This window comes from Diplotaxodon limnothrissa, linkage group LG19 (genome assembly GCF_057381915.1).
Source record: "Diplotaxodon limnothrissa isolate DT_005_m linkage group LG19, D_limnothrissa_male_GT1.1, whole genome shotgun sequence".
NCBI classification, from domain to species: Eukaryota; Metazoa; Chordata; class Actinopteri; order Cichliformes; family Cichlidae; genus Diplotaxodon; species Diplotaxodon limnothrissa.
Genome location: NC_140614.1, coordinates 5,312,191 through 5,334,265, shown reverse-complemented (window position 1 = coordinate 5,334,265; position 22,075 = coordinate 5,312,191). Strand labels below are relative to the sequence as shown.

Here is a 22,075-nt window from a genome sequence, read left to right as displayed (position 1 = left end):
GGGGGGCAGGTTAGGATGTGTAAAACAAAAAAAAAGGGGGAAGTATTGAGGGAGATTATTCCTCTCTGTCTGCAGTGAGGATGTGAGGTCAGGGAGGCAATCTGCCAGCCAACGGTTTAAATGACTTGGTTTTAGTTGAGCGTAGTCTAATACAGCACCTCCAGTCACCTCTGCTGTTCATTTTATTCTTCCTCTTTCAAAATTAATTTCCTCTGTGAAAGGGGGGCTTTCAGAAATAGATGGCTACAGGGCACTGAGGTTCTCCATGTCTTTTCTCTTTTTTTCTTTCCATCCTCACCGTCAAATGGAGCGTGGTCAGATTGTTCTAAAATCAGCCTTTCTTTGGGGCGGTTTCATTCGGTGGCTTTATGAACTCGCTGCTGATTGTGTGGAAGCTGATTTCAGACAGGCAGGCTAATGATTCCTAACTTTTTTTTCTGCAGACATGGGGGAACTTTCTGGCTAATTGGATAGCGACAGAAAACGTTTGTGTGGACATCAAATGCAAACACAAAAATAAAGAGTAACATCCAGTTTTATTTATATTGGCTTGGTTTTTCATCTTGATACCTTTAAATGTAAGATAATTATTTAATACAGTGATTTAGAGGCATGTTCTTTTAGTTTTTGTGTTCTTTGTGTTCTGGCCAATCAAAATGAGCTCTTTGCACTGGATGTTTGTGTGAAAGAAGAGCCAGACTAAATACTAGACATACCAGGCCTCCACCTCTATGTGCCTGTACTCAAACTACATCCCCAATTCAGAATCTTCTCAGTTAAATCGTAACCGATCGTTGAATCATTCATCATTTTCAGTTGAGAAACAGACTTTCTGCACTTCAATTTTCCTGTTTTTGTGGAACAGCAGCAGCTCACACTCTCCGATTTTTTTTTTGGGTGGGATTTCCACATCTGCTTCTGGTTACCCCATTGCAACATGAGTCAGATAGTTAGGGAATCGATCAAGGTATATTTTAGAGGGATAGCCTATTCTCTCAACAGGGATCTAAATTTTAAAAGGCTTCTTTTCAAGTGGAGGACGAAGCATGATCCCTCTCTGTGAAGAGGCGTCTCTCTCTAAGTCTCTATCATTACCTGCTGACAGCTGGTCTAAGCTCAGGTCAGATCTCAAAGTCAATCTGTCCTCGTTTCCACTCAGAGAACAGAGAGAAAGAGAAGGAAGAGATAAAGGGTGAACTTTCCTTTTCACAAAGAAAGGGGGGAAACGGAAAAGAGTGATTTGTCGGCACGAAGAGGAAAGAAATACTCAGCACAAGGGCTGGGAGAGAAATTCATCTTTTCTCAAAGAAAGGGATAGAGATGGGAACTAGTGATTTATAGACAGAAAAAAAGGCAGGACAAAATGCTAATTTTCACACGGAGAGACAGGCTGACGAGCCGTTTCATGTCTTTTTCAAAAGGGGCAGGAAGAATGAGAAAAGAGGAAGGATGAAGATGGGATAATTCCCATGTTTTCACATAGTGAGAAGGGTCACAAAATGCATTATAAGTAGCAAAAGAGAATTAAGGAAATAGAAGAAAGGGAGAAGAACTTTGCAAAGAAAGGAGAAATTAGAAGATGGTGTTGTAGTTTAACGGAGTGATAGGGAAAAATGTTCAGTTGGTTTTATAGAAGACAAGCACATCCATTACATGAAGGTGAAGATGTGTTAGAATCTATTGTGATCTGTGTTAGGCATCAAGTTGCTTAAAAAAAAGAAGTGCTTTTGAAAAGTTCATGTTTTCATAATGACTGATGAACACAACACTAGTGTCACTCATTCTTGCCTGTGTCTGACCTCTCTCATGAGTGACTAGGTGACATGATGTGTGTGCTCCAGGTAATAGACAGTAAATCAAAATACAGCTTGTTAGGATGGCAGTGGTTCAGACAGCACAGCTACCCAGCGGTACTGCTCAAGGCAGTCCACATAAAAGTTTGAAAGAGTTTTGAAAACAAAAGCAGAAAAGGTTCTGAAAGATTAAAACCTAACATCAGAACATATGTCACAGTGGCTGTGAATTTGATCCGAGACAGTTGGCCTAGAAGACAGAAATTTTAATGACTTATTTTGAATGAATTTCTGTTTTTTTTTGGACAGTTCAATTCAATTATTAATCCAAATCTTTCAATTTGGATTAATAATTGAATTTAAAAGAAAATTAGAGACAAAAAAGATTTCTAGGTCTTTTCTTAATATCATGTTTTAATCAAAGTTATGGGAATTAATCTCTTCACCCTCTTCAGCCGGTCATGGCTGATGGCTCCCTGAGCCTGGTTCTGCACTGACCTTTGCCCATTTAGCTTTGATTGATAGATTTTGGTGATGTGTCACAGCCTGCCAAAACTGTATTTGTTGGGTCAGTGCTGTTACATAGAAAAGGATATATAGGTTGACGATGTTACATCTAAGACAGAAAATTCTGGGATTTAATATTTCAAGGATTCATCATGACAAACTAGTCATTAATCATCATTGGCACATTTTAGACTGAGGGCGGTGGACAGCCAAAGAGTTTGTTACACATGTGGAATCTAAACATTTTGTACCAGGAAAGATTTAGTGCTACTTTCATTTATCATATTTTCTTTGCCATTATTCGTCTAACAATACGGTCTAACAATATTCTATGGACCGCAGACAGTAAGCAAGACAACCCTGAAAAGAAATGTCATTGTCAAATGTGTGGTAATAAAGTCTGAATAACTTTTACCAGTAAGAACTATGTCATTTTCAATGTAGAAAACACCGACAGTATTTAACTGGTGTACAAGTTACTTGCCTACAACCATGTAAGCATTTTCATATGTTCAGGCATCCCAATTTTGACAAAGTTACTAACATCAGTACTACAAATGAGAAATTACTTGGAAGATGCAGACTTGTAAAACAGCAGAGAACTGCTAATGTATAAAATACAGTAGTAAAAAGATATTTGGTTACTTTGTTTAACCATTTTCAGGTTAGTTGCAAAGTTTTTGCAGGTCTGAACCTCCCAACTTAAAAGAGAGGGAGAGACATAAAGAGAATAGAGACTAAATGCATTAGTTGTTTTTTTTAACAATAGAAGCAAATAAAAAGAAAAATCCCAGACAATGTAGAAAAAAGACACAAAGAGAAATTCTGATTGTCAGAGTTGAAGCAAGACATGGGGGAAGCTGGCTTTTCTAGGGAAACAATCAGGAAGAAAAAAGAATTTCATATTTTCAGACAAAAGGAGGTTTGGACATATATGAAGTTGGAAAAAGACATTTAGAATTAGCAAAGGAGAAGGCGATACAATAGTGAAAGACAGCCAGGATGTTTGGGAGTGAAACAGATGATCGAGAGACATGCAAACGCAGAGGAAAATAAAAGAATGAGAGAGAGTGAGAGACTAGCACAGAAGAGAAAGCTCGGTGGATTTAAGCCTGCAGGCGTTTTAGTAGAGCTGGTCTCTCTAGACCAACACTGCCTTTAATGAATCCACACACACTGAACGGCATTTTTTTTTATCTGTTGCATACAAAATGCACACACACACACACACCTGTGAATCTACCCACACATGTAATATTAGTAAAACACACAAAAACTGAGTCTTTAGGGACAAGTGAGGAAAAAGGGCATACAAACATAAACTGTAGAAAACACCGGACAAAGTTACAGGAGCGTCATTTGGCGACTTTTCTGTGACTTTCCTTTAACTTGAAGTTCTTGTTTTGAGTAGATAAATCTGCATATTCACTTCAACTTTTTTCCATCAATTTTGCGACGTGTTCTAACTAAAGTATCTGAAATCAATGAAATACGAAAGTGGTGAAAGAAGTCCTCAGATCCAGCAATGGCAACATAAGAGTACTTCTTAGTAAATGTATTTAAGTATGAAACTAGTCATTGAGCAATAAAGTGCCATCTGTGACTGGTACTGGTGAACTTATTTTAGGTATCGCAATTCAATTCAATTCAATTTTATTTATATAGCGCCAAATCACAACAAAGGGTTCCTGTTCAAGGTTGAGCTTCTTTAAATCTTTTATGTACAATCAGACTAAATTAGACCCCCTCAGTTAGGCTTCCCCCAGACCTAACAGGATAAATCAGTCCTATCTTAATCTGGGGCCTCAATTAGTGCCATGTTATGGCATTAGTGGGTCAGATCCATCACTCTCAACTTGTCATTTTTCCACTGAGAAACAGAACACAGTGTCAAAATAATGTCGTATTGCTTACTGCCCTACATCAGTCTATGAAGTCTGTATGTACATTTAATATTAGAGTAAACAGTTCAGGACATGCAGTAAAATCAGAATTCTCAAGTAAATGCAAAACCAAGATTGGAGTCATATGCTGCTGAAGAGAGAGCTATCATCCTGAGAGCTATCATTGCAGCACTAGCAGCTTCTGGCTTTTGCTGCAATGATTTGTTCTGAAATAAACAAAATATGATGAACCAGGACCCTGGATAATACACCAGTCCTTTGGGAAGGGCTCCTCGTGTCTCTATTAAGTGTAAGACCTTAAAATAATAGAGATTATTCATAAATCCTGAACAATCAAACGACCCCCTCTGAGCAAACTAAATGATGTGTGTCATCCGACTTCATTGACAGTTAGAGCTGGGTATCATCTGCATAGCAATGAGAATAAATGATGCTGCCTAAGGGAAGCATAAATAATGTAAACAGATGTGGTCGTAGTAGAACTGTAGAACTCAATAATTAGTCTGTTATATAGATATGATTTCAACAACTACAAACCACTACCTTTATAAACTACAACATGCTCTAATCACTGTAATAGAATATTATGGTCAACAGTATCGAACGCTGCATTGAGGTGAACACAGAGATGAGTCCACTGTCAGAGGCCATAAAAGTATCGTTTTTAACCTTCACTAAAGCTGTTTCTGAGCTGTGATGAGCTCTGAAACCTGACTGAAACTCTTCAAATAAGCCATTCCTGTGCAGATGATCAGTTAGCTGTTTTACACTTACTCTTTCAAGGATTTTTGAGATAACAGCAAGGTTGGTGATTGGCCTATAATTAGCTAAGACACGTGGCTGGGTCAAGTGATGCCTTTTTAAGTAATGCTGTAATTAATGCTGTCTTATAGGCCTTTGGTACGTAGCCCATTAATAGAGACAGATTGATCATATGTAAGATTGAAGCATCAATTTATGGCAGGACTTTCTTGAGCAGTCTTGAAGGAATGGGATCTAATAGACAAGCTGATAGTTTGGAGGAAGAAATTAATGAAGCTAACTCAGAAGGAGGATTGTAAGGCTCTCGTGCATGTAAGGCTTTAAAAAAAGCTTGATGTGGTTAAAGAACTTGAATGGAAGGTTTTTGAACTATACCAGAGCTGACCAGAAGAGGGCAACAGAGGGCTAGAGCCATGGAAACATGGTGGTATAAATACAGACACACACACACTCACAAACTGTCTTTTCCTGCAGACCTCCATCCTTCAAATTTTTGACACACTGAAAAGCTATTTCCATGAAGCAATTTCACTGTCATAAATTACAGGTTAATGTGGCACAGGGTAAATGAGGTAAAGGTAATCTGAAAGGTAGATGAAACTACATGGGAAATCCAACAGATTCAAAATGAAGAAGAGATAGGGGAAGACAAGCAAAAAAACACTAAAACACACTAAAAAAGGAAAAAAAATGAAAGACCAGAGGTGTAGAGAAGGGAAACAAACAGTGAGAGATAAACAGAAGAACAATGGCAAAAGTCAAAAGTGTGACACTTAGTGAAAGAAAGCAAGCACGCCAGAGGAAAAGAAGGGGAAAAAGTGAGGTGGAGAGACTTTAAAAGGGAATAGAACTCCTTTAATCTATTGGTCTCTCTCCTGCAGCCTCGGGCGAGCCTCCAGCACTCCCTCTCTCTCCCTCTCTCCTTCATTAGTGGGTGATCAGCAAGTGAGTGATTCAAAGATGGAGGGAGAGACAAAGAGGATGGTGTGAACAGATGGACAGAGGCTGGACCATAGTGTCCAAGCCGAAATGTCTCTGCTCTCATCTGTTGGCCTAACTCATTCATCTTTACCAGGCCCAGGTGGCTGCTTCATTTTGACCACTACAGCTTCCTTATTTCCAATACTGTTATTGTAGTTTGGTTTCTATGAGTAGGTATTCAGTGCTTGCAAAATAACAAACAGCTGATTTCTAAATACATTTGATATTCATGCCTTCATTTTCTTGCTATCATACAGATTTCTGAGCATATTTCTGTTATTCCCAGTAAAAAACTCAAGAAGGTAGCCTGAAGCTTATTATTTTTGTATAATAAAACTTAAATTCTGTTAGCAGAAACTGTGCAACACCCAAGAATTCAAATCTTGGAAAGTGGAATCCATTGCAACATAATATGGAAATATTGTCTGTGTCATTCACAGTAACAACCACACAGGAAGTGCAGTTGGGTCATTTAGGCTCCCAAGTTAAAACCCCAACATTTACAGTATTAAAAAGCATATTTACAGCCTATAAAACACCAGATCTCGTATCTATGGATAGTATTTGCCTTCATAACAAATGTTTGCTTTTTATAACAAACCCCTTTGCAGTTGGATAAGGTTTAAAGTTAGACACATAGAGTAGCACATTAGTTTATGGACTCAGTTGCTTGTTTTGCATAATATTGAACAGACCATTAAGTCAATTTTGTAAATTCTGGCGATTCTAAGAGTAAGAAAGGAGCATTACCCAAAGTATAGTTATTGGCTAATGATTTGTAATTAATAATTTGCTGTGCAAGGATAACATCTGAAGACTAATTTGACCGTGCACACACTGACCTGTAAGGTAGGTGTAACGGTAACACTCTTCGGTGTATATAGGTTCAAAACCCCATGTCTACATTGCATTGTCCTTACTAATGATGACAAAGCCACAAACTGTTACTTTCAGGAATATCAAATATCAGTTTACTTGCTTGGATACAAAGTCCCTCTACCACCAGCTAAATAGGAAGATATTTTCCACTCCAGTGGGTAGAGACCAAAAACTGAGTGACGATTAGACTTCAGTTCACTAGTTGGCTAGGTTACTAGACTGCAATGTCTTGAATAATCAGGCTGCATCTTTTCCTTTTTTTTTTTTTTTTTTTTTTAAAGGACGTTTTAAGATGTTATTTAAAGATATGACACTGAGTTGGTTTTGCAGAGTTCCCCGGGTACTTACAGGGTAGTAGGCTATTAAACAGTGGAACATTCATGATTTCGTGCCTCACTTTACCTCCTGTTTCAAAGAGCTGCTTGTTGGCACGGCTCTGTCATTTAATAACATTTCACATAGTTCAAATACTCGTGTCATAAATCTCTTGAGCTATAACTTCCCCCGTAGGGTCATCGGCGGGGAAAGTGGCATTGATACTGTTACAACACATGCCTTACTGACATGCCTCTTCCTCTGTGCAGCTCATAGTTACTGTTGCCACAATATCACAATATCAATTCATGACAAGAAAAATTCAATAATACAAGAGCTATTTCTCATGTATGGAGGAAACAAAATAACATTTTATGTTGTAAAGTAAAATAAGTGAAATCCTTCCATCAATTTTACTAAGAATACAAAAGCCTAGAGCGGGGATGTCAAAGTCATTTTACTTTGATGTTAAGTTGGCTGGAGGAGTACACATTTAATCCCTGAGATATCTTAACATAAGAAAAGGAATTTCAGCAGTATGTCTCAATGTTTCTACATGATAAAGAAATGTTGCTAGGCTGACATTTTGGGCTTAAAATGTAAAATTACAGACAAAGTTCTGGTAGCTCATTGCCTAGAGCTACCTGTAATTATAAAACAGAAATGTTAGTCACAGAAAATATATTTTTTTTTCTTTGACTGTGAAGCCACTGCATCTTTTCCTAATGACCTTATAATACTGTTTTGTGTTGTCAGAGCACTTCGCTGTCAGAGTGCAGACTTATTTGTGGGTCCCAGCATATTTAAAAGTAGAATGGCAGGCAGAGCCTTTAGCTTCCAGGCACCTCTTACGCGGAACCAGCTCCCAGTTTGGATTCAGGAGACAGAAATCCTCTCTACCTTTAACATTAGTTTTAAAACTTTATTTTTTAGTTGATAGTTGGATCAGGTGACCCTGAACCCTCCACTCAGTGCATCATGGGGGATTCCCATGATGCACTGAGTGTTTCTTCTTTATTTACCGTTTTCATTATTTGTTATTAATCTCTGGCTCTCTTCTACAGCATGTCTTTTGTGCTGTGCCCCTCCCTGAGCCTGGTTCTGGCAGAGGTTTCATCGTGTTATAAGGGAGTTTTTCCTTCTCACTGTAACCAAGTTCTTGCACATAGAGGATTGTCTAATTGTTCAGGTTTTCCATGGATTATTGTAAGGTCTTTACCTTACAATATAAACCACGTCAAACTGACTGCTATTGTGATTTGGCACAATTTAATATATGAACAACAACACCAAATTTGATGTTTCTTAACATGAACAAGGTAAAGTTGTATTGTGGGTTTTTTTTTTCAGACCCTAACTGGACAAAAGTTCTGGCGCATCAGCCTTTGTAATTTAAATTTAATCTCTAACACAAACGGTTCTGCTTGGTGGAAATGTTGCTACAGTTGAAAACCACAGGAAGATTTGTGTGATATACCAAAATCAAAATGCTCCATTATCTATAAAAGTGCTAATTTTGGGTGCTACCTTTGAGACAACTAACATTTGGTCTACACTGCTTTCAACTTTTTCACAATCAGTCAATTTATTGAGATCAATTTAATGTGTATTTGTATAGTAGAAGAATAATTAATGAGTCCTTGAACAATAACAGAAACAGGTACAACACACGAAACAGGCCAGAGTCGTAGTAGGTAGAGTTGGCAAGGAGTTGAAAAAAGGTTGAAAAATAGCTAGTAGTTGGGTAGGAAGGTCATTGTCTGTATGGACAGATTATGTATATAATATCTACTTTAACTGTTTCTTCCAGAGTGAATATCGGCTGACTGTAACAGTGCTTTATGTGTGTAGATTGTGTACGCAGCACAGTGTGCAGTGTGCTGGAGTTGTAAGCTTTATGTGACTTTGTGTGTGTGTGTGTGTGTGTGTGTGTGTCCTCTTCCATTGGACATGCTGATACACAGAGCTCTCTGAGGACCTGCAGTCATCTGAAAAGGCACCACTGTGTGTGTGTGTGCATTCATTGTGTCGTTATTTACTCTAGCGTACAAACAAAGGAAGGTCACATTCAAGGTGACGTGATCTCACCATCTCTGCCTTAACATGCAAACAAGTTATCCCCCACCCCCTCCCCCTCTTAGAGAATAGAAAACGAATGAGCACCAGCCGCTCGACCAAAGTCAATTACTGCAGCCCTGGGGATGTCGTCTTAAACAATGCTATTAGTTTCTAATAGTTTTTAATTACTGGCCTTCTTTTTATATAAATCACCCCCTACTTTCTCTCTCTTTTTTTCTCTGTCATCGAAAAAACCTATTTGTGTCCGTGATTAAATGTAGGAGAGGGGTATGAATTTAGCAGCGCTCACGTCTCGTCTCTGACTGTTTCTGTTTGAGCGGCTCCTGATTAATGCCAATACATATTGCTTGAGATAACCATTTAGTGGTTAATTTGGCCAAATTTATTGCCAGTATGCTGTCACATGGCGGAGCACGGGAGGGTGGTGGGTGGGTGGAGACGGTGGCAGTGTGGGGGCCACCTCCTGTGGCCTGAAATATTGTCACAGTGACACAGCGCTATCTGGTGGAGGACAGCAGGAAGTACCAGCTCTGTATTTTAATCTGTTTATTGCACGGGGGGGAGGAGCTCCAACTACTTACTGGTTCAGGTAACAAAAGTAAAACCTGACTTCAGACTTATTTTACTGGCAGAAATAAATATCCAGTGAAGTGCTCTTAGATAGCCAAAATCAATCAAGTAATTGACAAGAGAACACACTTTTGTAGAGTTTGATTTGAATCGATAGAAATATAACTCATTCACCTCACATTAATGGGTGAGGTGAATGATCAGAGAGGACTCTGTATAGAAGATGGCTGTGGCTTTCAGGTCTGAAAAGTTAAACCAATGCAAACGTGCCTTAAACATGCATTCTTTCTAATGGCCAGCAGGGGGTGACTCCACTTGTATGTCCTGGAGGTCCAGCTAGAACTCTAGAAAATACCTCAACTCCTCATAATTCTCTTCAGTAAACACTTTCCTCATGAGTTTGTGGTGTCAGTCAGTAGATTTAAGTCTTAAGGACTATATATAATATATATATGATATGATAAAAACACGGCATGCTCAGCTTGAGGTTTTAAGAAGGGACTTCCTTAACTGGTGGGTGCCATCATAGGCTATGAAAAGACCACTTATGTAGATTTATAGGCTACAGTAAGCAGAAGGGAAAACGGGTTGGGAATTGCTGTGCAATCAACGTCCAGTCCTTGCCTTTGAAATGGTCACTTCAAAGACATTCATGTACTGTCTTCAGACTGACTTTAACAGGTCTGCAATGAGTTTTCAGTTAAACTGTGTCAAAATATTATTTCGTGTCAGATCCCAAGCCATCCCTGCGTTGATGAACATTATGTTACTGTGTCAGTGTGGAAATGCTCGCATCAGTTTTTCTGCACTGTGTGAAATTGAATTGGAGTTATGAATCTTAGATGCTGCCTCACATCACTTAGTTAGAAAACTATGCTATGAGAGCATCTCTGAAGAAATGATACATGTCTAGTTTATTGTCTTTGCAGTTGATGGTACAGCTGCTCTGCTGGACTGATAAAGAGACACTCCTGAATAAAAGAGATCCACACTAACCTGACCGTCATTCTCTACATCATTCATGAACTTTTGGTCCATGGTGCTATGGAACAACTTACAAAGTCAATCATTTTCAAATATTAACTCTTAAACTCTGGTAGTCTCCTGTTGATCTCAATATAAAACAATATATCACTTTCTTTGTAAAGTGATTAACAGAGAAACTGACAAAAAACGGAAACTGACAGCATTCTGCATTTTGAAAAATTGTTACGTTACGTTGTGTGATGGTTGTTCAGTGTGTGCGTACTGCTGAGAAAAGGCCAGGAGAGATTTTGTGTACCAATCTCTATGTAGAAATGTGTATAAAACACTGGAACTCACCATGCTCACTGTAAAAATGAAAACATATTTACAGTGAGTATGTATGTATGCATTTTAGCATCAGGGTTTTCCTTCTCCCTGCTCTGTTAAGTTCAGTTAAGTTCAGTTAATCATACTGACATTTTATTTTTTAATAAAATGCAGGAATGCGTTTGCCTTGGATATAAAAACTAGGAGTCAGGACTAAGTAAAGATTGACATGATAAAGCCAAAGTTAAGGCATGCGTTCACAGCCCTGAGTCACACAGCCATGCCAATTATACCCAGGTGACCCTTAGCCATGCTGCACTAGCCTTAGACTGCTAGGAGGCTTCCTATGATGAATTTCTTTTCACTCTCTGTGTATTTATTCATCACTACTCCAACCAGTTATGGCAGATAGACATTATGATTCTTCCTGGTAAAAGGGAGATTTTAATTCCACTGTCACCAAATGTTTACTAGTGGGTTTCTTACCATATTGGAGGGTCTTCACCTTACAATATAAAGCACCTTGAAGTGACTGTTGTTGTCAACACAAAAACTTAAGTACACCCTTACTGGTTACATAAAATTAAGAGGATAAGTAGCAGCCAAGTGCTAATAATATATGTACTTAATTAGCTGATCATCAACAAGTGCGAGGACCTCTTTAAAATCAGAAGTTTTGGCAGTGTGCTTATCTAGAATATTCAGTTTACAACAAACAAAATAAAACAAGGTTTTTCAATCGTCCAGTAAAAATCCCAAACTCAGCCGGATTAAAATGCTGTGGAAACTCAGGAGATCCACCAAAATCGTGGTTGGAAGTAATTATTGCAGTCCTACATATGAAAAGAAAAGACTCTGTACTAGCCATAAAGTCTCTTATGTGTGGACTACAAATTTTAACATCTATTTAAGCCAATAGAACTCAAAATTATATAAAGAAGTATATAAAACCGGTCCAAACAGGATTCATTATGGGCTGTCAGGAAAAAAGTAATACAAGAAAAATACTCAATCTACAGTTAATATCTCAGCTTGGATCCTGAGAAAGCATTTAATCAAGTTGATTGGCTGTTTCTGGAACAAACACTGATAGAAATAAGATATAAGATAGAAATAAGATATGGAGAAATATTTGCTACTTGGATTAATGCACTTTATAAAAATCCTAGGTCAAAAGTTAGGCTTAACAGTTGTTGTTCTGATTCATTTATGGTGGAAACGGGTGTGAGGAAAGGGAGACTCATTATCACCAATTCTCTTTATTGGCTTTATAGGCTCTTACTTTTTCTTTTGGGACTTTAGAGAAACATATGGCTCAGACCAGAGGTACATTTTACGGATACTCCTATTCATTGCTGGGAAAATGAGAACTCTGAAGTGGAAGAAAACAAAACCACCATCCATAACTCAGTGGATACAGAGAATGAATAAGTCTACATAATAGAACAAATGACTGCAAGTCTGCAACTGAAGAAGGGAAAGAACTAAAGAAGAGTGTGCCAGAATTCCTCTGCTATTACATGAGAGACTGATAAAGTCATAGATAAAGAATGAAGTCTTCCTCATCACTGCTAATTTACCACATGCTAAACTTTAGAAAGGTAAGCTTTACATTCAATTCAATTTTATTTATATAGAACCAAATCACAACAATTACAATTGATATTGTAAGGAAAAGATCCTACAATAATACAGTGAAAACCGAGACAACTCCAACAAAAAAGTGAACCCCTTTAAGCAAGCGCTTTGGCGACAGTGGGAAGGAAAAACAAAGGGACGACCATCTGCTACGACCGGTTGACACACTGTAGAAGAGAGACAGAGATAAATAATAGATAAGATTAAATGCAGTGTGGTTTATAAATAAAAAGTGAGTGAAAACAGTGAATGAAAAAGAAACACTCACTGCATTTTAGGAAGTCCCAGCAGCCTAGACCTACTGCAACATAACTAAGGGTGGATTCAGGGTCACATTATCGAGCTCTAACTATATGTTTTATCAAATAGGAAAGTATTAAACCTAATCTTAAAAGTAGAGAGGGTCTCTGTCTACTGAATCCAAACTTGAGGCTGGTTCCACAGAAGAGGGACTTGAAAGCATGCGCCTTTAAATATCCTTGTAACCACAAGTAAGCCTGCAGTCTGAGCATGAAGTGCTCTTATTGGGTGATATGGTGCTATAAGGTCATTAAGATAAGATGGTGCCTGATTATTCAAGACCTTGTATGTGATGAGAAGTACATGATTGTGTACTGTCAGAATGTCACAGCAATAGGATATTTCAGCATTCACGTTTCATAAAAACTTGATGTCATGCTTTGAGTGTGTTATTTCAAACCTATGGGAAGCACATGGATACATGAACAGGCAGTGCTGCACACACCCACACAGATACGGAGAGAGCAAGAGAGGCTGGCAGTGTGTGTTGGTCTGATTAATGACGGCACCAGCAGAGCAGCTCTGAGCCAGCTGTCACATGACATCTGATGACTGCCTCCCTCCCTCTCTCTCTCTCTCTCTCTCTCTCTCTCACTCACACACACACACACACACACACACACACACACACACACACACACACACACACACACACACCTCTCAGTCTTTGTTTCTCTCGCACCTTCCACCCATCCAAACTCCCCTGTCCTTTATCCACTTTTTTTGCCTTTTCTTTCTCTCCTCTGACGAACTATCTGTAAAGACACAACATCAAAGAGAAAACGCAGTGAAATAACAAACATCCTTTCTTGCTTTCTTTCTCTGTCTCAGTGATGAATAAAGGCCAGAGTGTGACAAAGTATTACCGGTGGATCCAGAAGAATGGTGGTTACATCTGGATCCAGTCCAGTGCCACCATCGCTATCAATGTGAAAAACGCCAGCGAGAAGAACATCATCTGGGTCAACTACGTTCTCAGGTCAGAGGTCGACAATGTGATAATGATCTTGTGGTACAATGGTATGGTGGAACAGTCCAAAAAATTACCTCCTACCTCTTTTTTCTTATTGCTTTTCCTTGATCTCTGTGGAAACATTAGGAGGTCAAGGAGAGTTTATCAAAACTCATTCAAAAGAAGTAAAAGAGAAGCTGCTCAGAGAATCCAGATGTATGTATACTAGACTCTTAAACAAATGCAGATGTCCAGAAAATGGAGAGTTTTACAGGGACAAGAGCCTCTGCAGATTAATTAAAGAAGCAAAGCCAATGAAATGAACTAAATCACATTTTCTTATTTTTTCCTGCTTGAGAGTGATCCAGTGTAACTCCTTTTCTTGTCCCTGTTTTCTACGGCCAACGAAACCTAAACGGGGACATCTATCACTTATCCCAGTTGACCTGACATAATAATGAATTAATGAATTGCATAGCTGGCAATGCAAAAGCACACATTTCTAATGCAAACTAAATTGTAGCCATCCTATCATATAATGTAAGCTGAAAAATAATACAACTGTGATTTGGTGGTTGAAGAATGTGATGAACTGTTTCAGTTAAATTCACCAGACCAAAGTTTCAGCCAAACATCATTACAACATCAGTTTTTTTCTAATTTACATAGAGGTGCAAAGTACTGTAGATTAATATCATACAGAAATTAATAAAGCCAGCTTTCATTGACTATTTTGTTTTACTTTTAAAGAATAGACAGACATAGGCATTACTTTATAAAAACATTTGCATCCTCCCCATTTTACTTTATAATGCATTCACGATTGGAGCCATGTTATTATAAATTATACATTATAGCCAGGGGGGCACATAAGTGGTCCGCAGGTGCACATTCGCTGTCAAAATAAAAGACGCGCACCAGATAAGAAGTTGCAACGTGCGTTTGCGTCCATATAAAAGGCGCTGTTTTTGTCCGCTAGAGTGGGATTTTCATGGCACATTCTGCACCACATCTCTGTGCGTTCATCATTTGTTTGAAGCCAGCTCACCTCCAGCAACCACTTTTCCGAGAATACGTGCTTCTTTTGCGGTTCGGACTCCTTCTGACATTTCTTTGGAGGTGGAGGAACACCAAAGTAATTGCTTAAAGGAGTTTGCTTCTTCGACATCTTTAAGAGTTCTAAACAAATATCTGTCGTCCTCCAGAAAATCTTATGTGCGCAAACGCGCGTTGCAACTTCTTCGCGTCGTGTCTTTTATTTTGACAGTGAATGCGCACCTGCGGACAACTTATGTGCACCCCTGATTATAGCTGACATTTATTTTCATTAGATTTGACCAAGGCAATCGATGAACAAACGTTTCTTCTGTCACTGACAAATTTTCTGTGTCTTTGCAGTAATCCAGAGTATAAAGACACACCCATGGACATTGCCCAGCTGCCAAACCTGCCTGAGAAAGCTTCAGAGTCCTCTGAAACTTCAGACTCTGAGTCCGAGTCCAAAGAAAACTCAGGTGGGTAGAAAAGGGAGAACAGAGGAGCAACATATAGTTGCTAAAAAAAAAAAAAAAGGTTTTACATATAGTTGATATATTTGACAATATTTGGAGTAATCTGCTGGCCTCTAGTGCATAGCCTGAGTCCTGCCATCATTTTCTTCAGCCACAGTTTGAAGAAGAGCAAAGATTAAAAAGCCGTATGAGTTCTGCTTACCATCATGTCCATTCAGTCACGTTTTAATGGAGATAGGCATCAGCGTCATTTATATTTTGTGTATTCTTTTCTTTTTTTTGTTTTTGCTCCTCTGGATTCCGTTGGATCTAGAGGGCCTCTGACAAAACTGATCTTATCCCAAACGCAACAGCTCCTAGATGGCAAAGCCTATGTAAAATAAAAAGAGTGAACCAAAAAGATATAAATCAGATCATATTCTTACATTGTATAAATATTAGAATAGTTACAATATTGCACAAAATGCTTCTAAAACCTACATGATTCCTTAACAGCACCTGTTCAAATACAACCAGAAAAAAGAAATATGGTTTGAAGAAGAGAAGCCAAAGATATTTTATCAGCTGGTGCCAGTGTGCTGACTTTGCCAGGCTGAAATGTCTTGAATGCCAACAGCTGCAGGGACTGGGCGCTCACTGGCAGTGTTGCAAACTGCGACAAAATGACAAAATGACAAAATATGGTACAGCTGCACAGCATCACACAATGCCTCCAAACTTCACACATCACAAAATCCTGCAAAATGCCTCAAATAAAGGCCACAATACACAAACACCCTCCAAGAAATGCACCAAAATGGCACAAAGGAAAAAAACTGTGAAATAACACATTCTGCTCATCGTTGGAGATCTGCAAATCACAAAGGTTTAGGCGATGCCATCTCAGTCCTGTAGGCAGGGGAATCTTCTTTTGTGTGAAAAACAATTCTAGAAAATATTTTTAAATGAATAACATTTCTTCAGGGATAAATTCTGTGCTACTACTTTTTCTTTGTGTGTAGTTTAGGTCATAAAACAGCTTAATTACAATATTTGACAGTGAGTACTAAAACAGGAGACTATAATAAATAAACCCTTGACACTACAGACACTGTAGTGCTGCTGTTAGTTTGAAATTTATTTTGTTCCCACTACAGAGGCTGTCCAAACTTCGTAGTCCCATTGATTCGCTGCAACAGATCAGTAAAGAAACACGATTACAGACCTCGATACAAAATGCTGGAATAACATCTGGAAGCAGAAGATATTGTATTAGACTAAGAAAAAGGGAGCTCTGTTCAGTGAATGCACTTGTCAGCAGTCTTGAGTCATTTGTTTGTACAGACATGGCACACCAAAAATGAAGGAGGGCTTTGCCGTAAACCTAAAAAGCAACACTCAGCTTCTCAGATTCTTGGTATAACATTGTCTGCACACGCACAAGTACAAACTTCATCAGTCTTATATGTCAGCTGAGGGGATAAAGACTTCTCTCTCTCAGGTTTGCCTACTTGTATTTCTTTATTGGATACAGAGAGGTAAGAAACTTCCTTGAAATTTTAACTCAGGCTAGTCATTTCATATCGTGTCAGAGCAAACCAGCTGATAAAACTTCCAGCCAACCACTCTGACAACTACCATTTTAACCATTTTAGGCTTGACTGATGAGGTAAAGACCCTGCAATAATATGTTGGGGCTGTTGTTGTAATTTGGTGCTATATAAATAAATTGTTTTAGACCTCGAATCGGCATTAAAAAAACATGACTGTATAGTGTTTTTAATAAACCAAAATGCCCGATGGCATCTGGTGCTTAAGAGGTATTAATTCTAAATTTTGAATTTGAAAATCAAAACTAGAACCCCGAATTGGATAAGCGGGAGGTAATAGATTGATGGAGAAGCCAAAACTTTCTGTTAAATGTTTTGGAAACTGTTCACTAGATTAAACAAATTCATCAGAATCAATTTACTAGATACACAAGGATGCCTCACAGGTGATAACCTGAGATCTTGAAAACACTGATATCTGAATTCAGATCTAGAAACAGAAAACAAGGATTTTATTCACCTTGTGTCACCAGCATTTTAAGCAGCAGATAATAGTGAAGGAGACAAAGCTCAAAGCAGTGTCATTACAGCTGAATTTAAAGCAAGCCTGGGCCTCCACCTTGAGCGTAATATTATCAAGTCCACCAGCCTGTGCTGGCATGATGGGAATCAGTGCCAGCTGTTATTCTTGCTGGAGGAGAGTGGTTCTGGCACACTGTTGGCTGTAAACTGACGCCAGCTGCTGCAGGAAGTGTCCAGCTTCAGCTCCAACAGGCCTGCGATGCCCCAGTTTGACATATTTTAAAATGAGATATCTGCTCTTTGACATTTGTTCTCTTAAGATGCAATGTATGTACAGAAGGAGAGCCTATGAATAAAGATGTCTAAAATGGCAAACAAAGTTATCTTTACCCCGCCCCCCCCTTTTTTTTTTTTTGTGGGGCAGAATACAGCAGATTGTCTGTCACATGCAAAATTGGCATACCATAATCTAATAAGTTTTACTTAGCCTACGTTACTACTGTGAATTATTACAACAATATGGATTAATCCGCAGCTGAAAATCCTTCCCATCAAATACCTCCTGATTCACAAATAAGATAAATAAAAAATTGAAGTAATGTAAAAATGCATGCTCAGTGTCGTTGCCAACGACACTGGGACAGAAGAGCAGCAGTGTTGTGTATTAACTAGCCTTGTCAGATGCATTTACAGAGAAACCAGTCAGAATTAAATAAGAAAATGAGCAGCATAATTCAAGATGTCCTCGACCTGATAGCACTATCCAAAGATTGGGTATCAGATACGCATACTGCCAAAAGTATTCACTCACCCATTCAAATGACTGAGTTCAGGCGATCCAGTCACTTCCATGACCACGTAAAATCAATCACCTAGGCATGCAGACTGCTTCCACAAACATTTGTGAAAGAATGGGCCACTCAGAGGAGCTCAGTAAATTACAGAATATTACCAACTTTCTGAGTTAAGAGCTTCTGTGAAAAGAACTCTTATCGGCTGAGCAAGACTTTTTGAACAATTTCATACTGCCAACTTTATGGGAACAGTTTGGGGATGTACCCTTCCAGTTCCAACAGGACTGCACACCAGTGCACAAAGCAAGGTCCATAAAGACATGGCCTGCACAAAGTTCTGACCTCAACCCAATAGAACACCTTTCAGATGAATTAGAGCAGAGACTGTGAGCCAGGTCTTCTTCTCCAATATGAGTGTCTTACCTTACAAAAGCACTTCTGGAAGAATGGTCCAAAATTCCCATAAAGACGCTCCTAAACCTTGTGAAAAGCCTTGGTAAAATGGTATATGTGGTTCTTATACAGTGCTTTTCTACACTACCCGCACACTCAAAGTGTGCTATACAATATATTCTCAGAAGAGCTGTAGCTGTTATAGCTAAACCCCGTGGATTAAGAATGGGATGTCACTCAAGTTTTGTGTGTGAAGGCAGACAAGTGAATACTTTTGTCAATATAGTGTATTTCACAGTGTAGTTGTTGAAATGTCTTCTTCATGTGATCTCATGGTCTATGAAAATACTTGACTCCATTTTATTGTGAAATGATATTTCATTTATATTGAACCTCCCTGGTTGGGAGGAACCTTTAAGACTACCGGTCCATTTTTAATTTTCAGGCTTGGAATACATCTGTTTTGCTTGGAAAGCACACTTAATGGAGATACAAGGTTTCCCCCAGACAAAGCAATTGAGTCGACATTTCGGATGCCATTAGGGAGTCTTAGCTCTGCCAGCTGGGCAGCCGCTGGCCTGGCCTATGTGTGTGCTGGCAGAGTTTAAAGTGTGTATGTGTTGTGTGTGTAATGGGTTAGACAGAGCCAACATGCCTGAACAGAAGCAGCTACGGATACTGAGCACACATCAGTGCATCCAGAAAACAACACATGGAATACCTGTCCTGAAAAATGTAAGGGGGCATGCAGAATTACGCAGGTATTCAATGGCAGTGTTGGCAAGTCAGTCTGACACACTCACTGGATGGAGTGCCAAGACACTTGTGTTTCCAAGAGTATAAATCTTATTGTTTTTTTTAGGGAAACTCTTCACTGTTACAACATCAGGATAAATTTTTCCACAACATTGGAGCATAATTTTTATGTCAGTGCATCAAAGTTTTTGATTCACTCCATATCAAAGCAATTAACAAATCTAATGATTTTCTTTTCCATTACTAAAGCCACACCTCTATATCATGAATGTGAGTTCACATGGTTCAGATGGTTAATGGACTGTAATTAACAAGTAAATTAATGGTTGAAACTATGGTGCACAGCATTAGTTCAAGCAGGTTATGAAGTCAGGATCTGCCACAGTTCCCTTTAGCAGCACTGGCTGCATTTGCAAATCACTTTGCAACCCATTCCTGCAAAAGCTCTTCCCTTCATGCTGTGTTTGACTACATCATCAATTTTATGTGTTCATGCAGTGTCTTGTTGCTGCTCTGGGAAGATATCATACTGCCAAATATTAAGAATCTACTTATGTCTAGAATGGTTTCGACTGTAACTGGAATCTTCTTTTTCTGCATTATAAACAAATTTTTTTTTTCGACAGACAACGAGAACACCAAGGCAGAGGAGAAGCCCGGCCACCAAACAGAACACAGTGAGGACCCAGAGACAGACAGCAAACGTCAGCAGCAACCCGGCCAGTCACACTGTTCATCTGAACAAGAAATGAAGCGCCAAGAAGAAGGAGATAGCTCAAGTAACCCTGAGAGCCAGGACAGTGATGACAGTCTGGAACCTTCAGATGGAGAGGGTGAGGAGCAAGAAGAGGCTGGCAGAGGAGGGGGAGGGGGAGGTGGAGGCAGGTTGGGAAGGTTAGCAGGGCTTGGAGGATTAGGGAGTCTGGGTGCCATCGGTGGACTGGGTAACCTAGGTGGGCTTCATATTAAAGTAGAGCACTACGGAGAAGGGGAAGACGTACAGCTGCGTAGCTCCCAAACGTCTTCATCAGAAGAGGAAGGAGAAGAAGAAGAGGAGGATGAAGAAGATGACGAGGATGACAATGGGTGCGTGCAAGATTGTGACAGTGTCAATGCTGGTAGCAAGCTGCAGAAAAGGCGAAAGAGGAGGAAAGTGCAGAAATGGGATGGCTCACGAAGCAGGAGGCTTCGTCTGTCTTCAACTACACCCAGTCCCATAGCAATAGGCGATACCACTCCGCTAGTCGACCCCTCCCAAGCCACAACCGCAACCTCCACCCATCTCTTAGCCTCATCTGGCTCCCCAAACAGTGCAAATGCAGCATCCTCAGTTCTGAAGATTAAGACAGAGATGGCAGAACCAATAAACTTTGACAATGACAGCAGCATCTGGAACTACCCTCCCAACAGGGAAATTTCCAGAAACGAGTCTCCATACAGCATGACCTCCAAGCCATCTGCTCCAGGGAGCCATGAGACCTTCCCCTCACCACAGGGAGGATCTCTCCAGGTAGCCATTCCTGACTCTGTCCTCACCCCTCCTGGAACTGAGGGAGGAGCAGGAGGAGTGAGGAAACCCCCTTACAATGGAAGCTCAGCCCCATCCTCTGCCTCCAGCGCTGTAAGCTTAGCTCCTCCTTCCAGCGCCTCCTCTGCCGACCCCCTATCTCCTCCCCTTTCTGCATCCCCACGGGACAAGCAACAAGGCACTCCCACCACCTCTTCTTCCTCATCTTCTTCTTCATCCTCCTCAACCTCTTCTTCTTCACTACTGTACTCTGGGGACCTTGAAGCACTTCAGCGCCTGCAAGCTGGTAACGTGGTGCTTCCGCTGGTCCACAGAGTCACAGGTACTCTGGCCTCCACCAGCACGACAGCTCCACGGGTCTACACCACTGGGACCATCAGGTATGCGCCAGCGGACGTAACTCTGGCTATGGCACAAGGCAACCTCCTCCCTAATGCTGCCATGAACTTTGTTGACGGCTCAGGGTTCGGCCTGGACCCTAAGACACCCATGGAGATGCTCTACCATCATGTCCACAGGCTCAACATGTCTGCTGCGGCAGCTGCTGGCCCCTTTGTCGGATCTCCTACTGCCACAGGTGGGAACGGTGCCCTTGGAGGTCAGATGCCAACAACAGCCAATGTTTTCACCACAGCAGAGGGACTGTTCTCAACGCTACCATTCCCAGTGTACAGCAACGGGATCCATACCACGCAGACAACACTGGAGAGGAAGGAGGATTAGCAGAAAGTATCCAAGACCGCATTACTGTGTTTTCGGAATCAACAACTGTGTCAAAGACTGCTCACTAGTAAATAAAAATGAAAGACTATTTACTTGTTTTATCAACACGGTTTAGCACTGTGTTTCCGAGAGAAGAGAAAGGAAAGGGAAGGATGACAGATGTACTCTAGCACTTTGAATCTCAGAAACTGAGCTTGCGTAACAGACGTGACCCTCAAACTTGTCCCCCTTTTCTATCTGTTTTCTCTCTCCTCCTCATCCTCTTCTCCTCTCTCAGTCTCTCGCTTTGCTCCCGTTTCTTGCGATCAGCAACTCTTTTCTCTTGAACAAACAAAAACCAGACTAT

The 22,075-nt window shown here is 40.0% G+C and overlaps 1 protein-coding gene across 1 annotated transcript in view; it reads left to right on the top strand.

Moving 5' to 3' along the window:
* The window catches only part of npas3 (neuronal PAS domain protein 3), a 367,303-nt gene extending 345,574 nt beyond the window's left edge, over nucleotides 1–21,729 (top strand). The window contains exons 10-12 of the mRNA XM_085342617.1: nucleotides 13,853–14,000; nucleotides 15,372–15,487; nucleotides 20,105–21,729. Coding sequence (XP_085198743.1) covers nucleotides 13,853–14,000; nucleotides 15,372–15,487; nucleotides 20,105–21,729 — 1,889 coding nt within the window. The remainder of the gene's footprint in view (nucleotides 1–13,852; nucleotides 14,001–15,371; nucleotides 15,488–20,104) is intronic.
* Nucleotides 21,730–22,075: the final 346 nt, after the last annotated feature.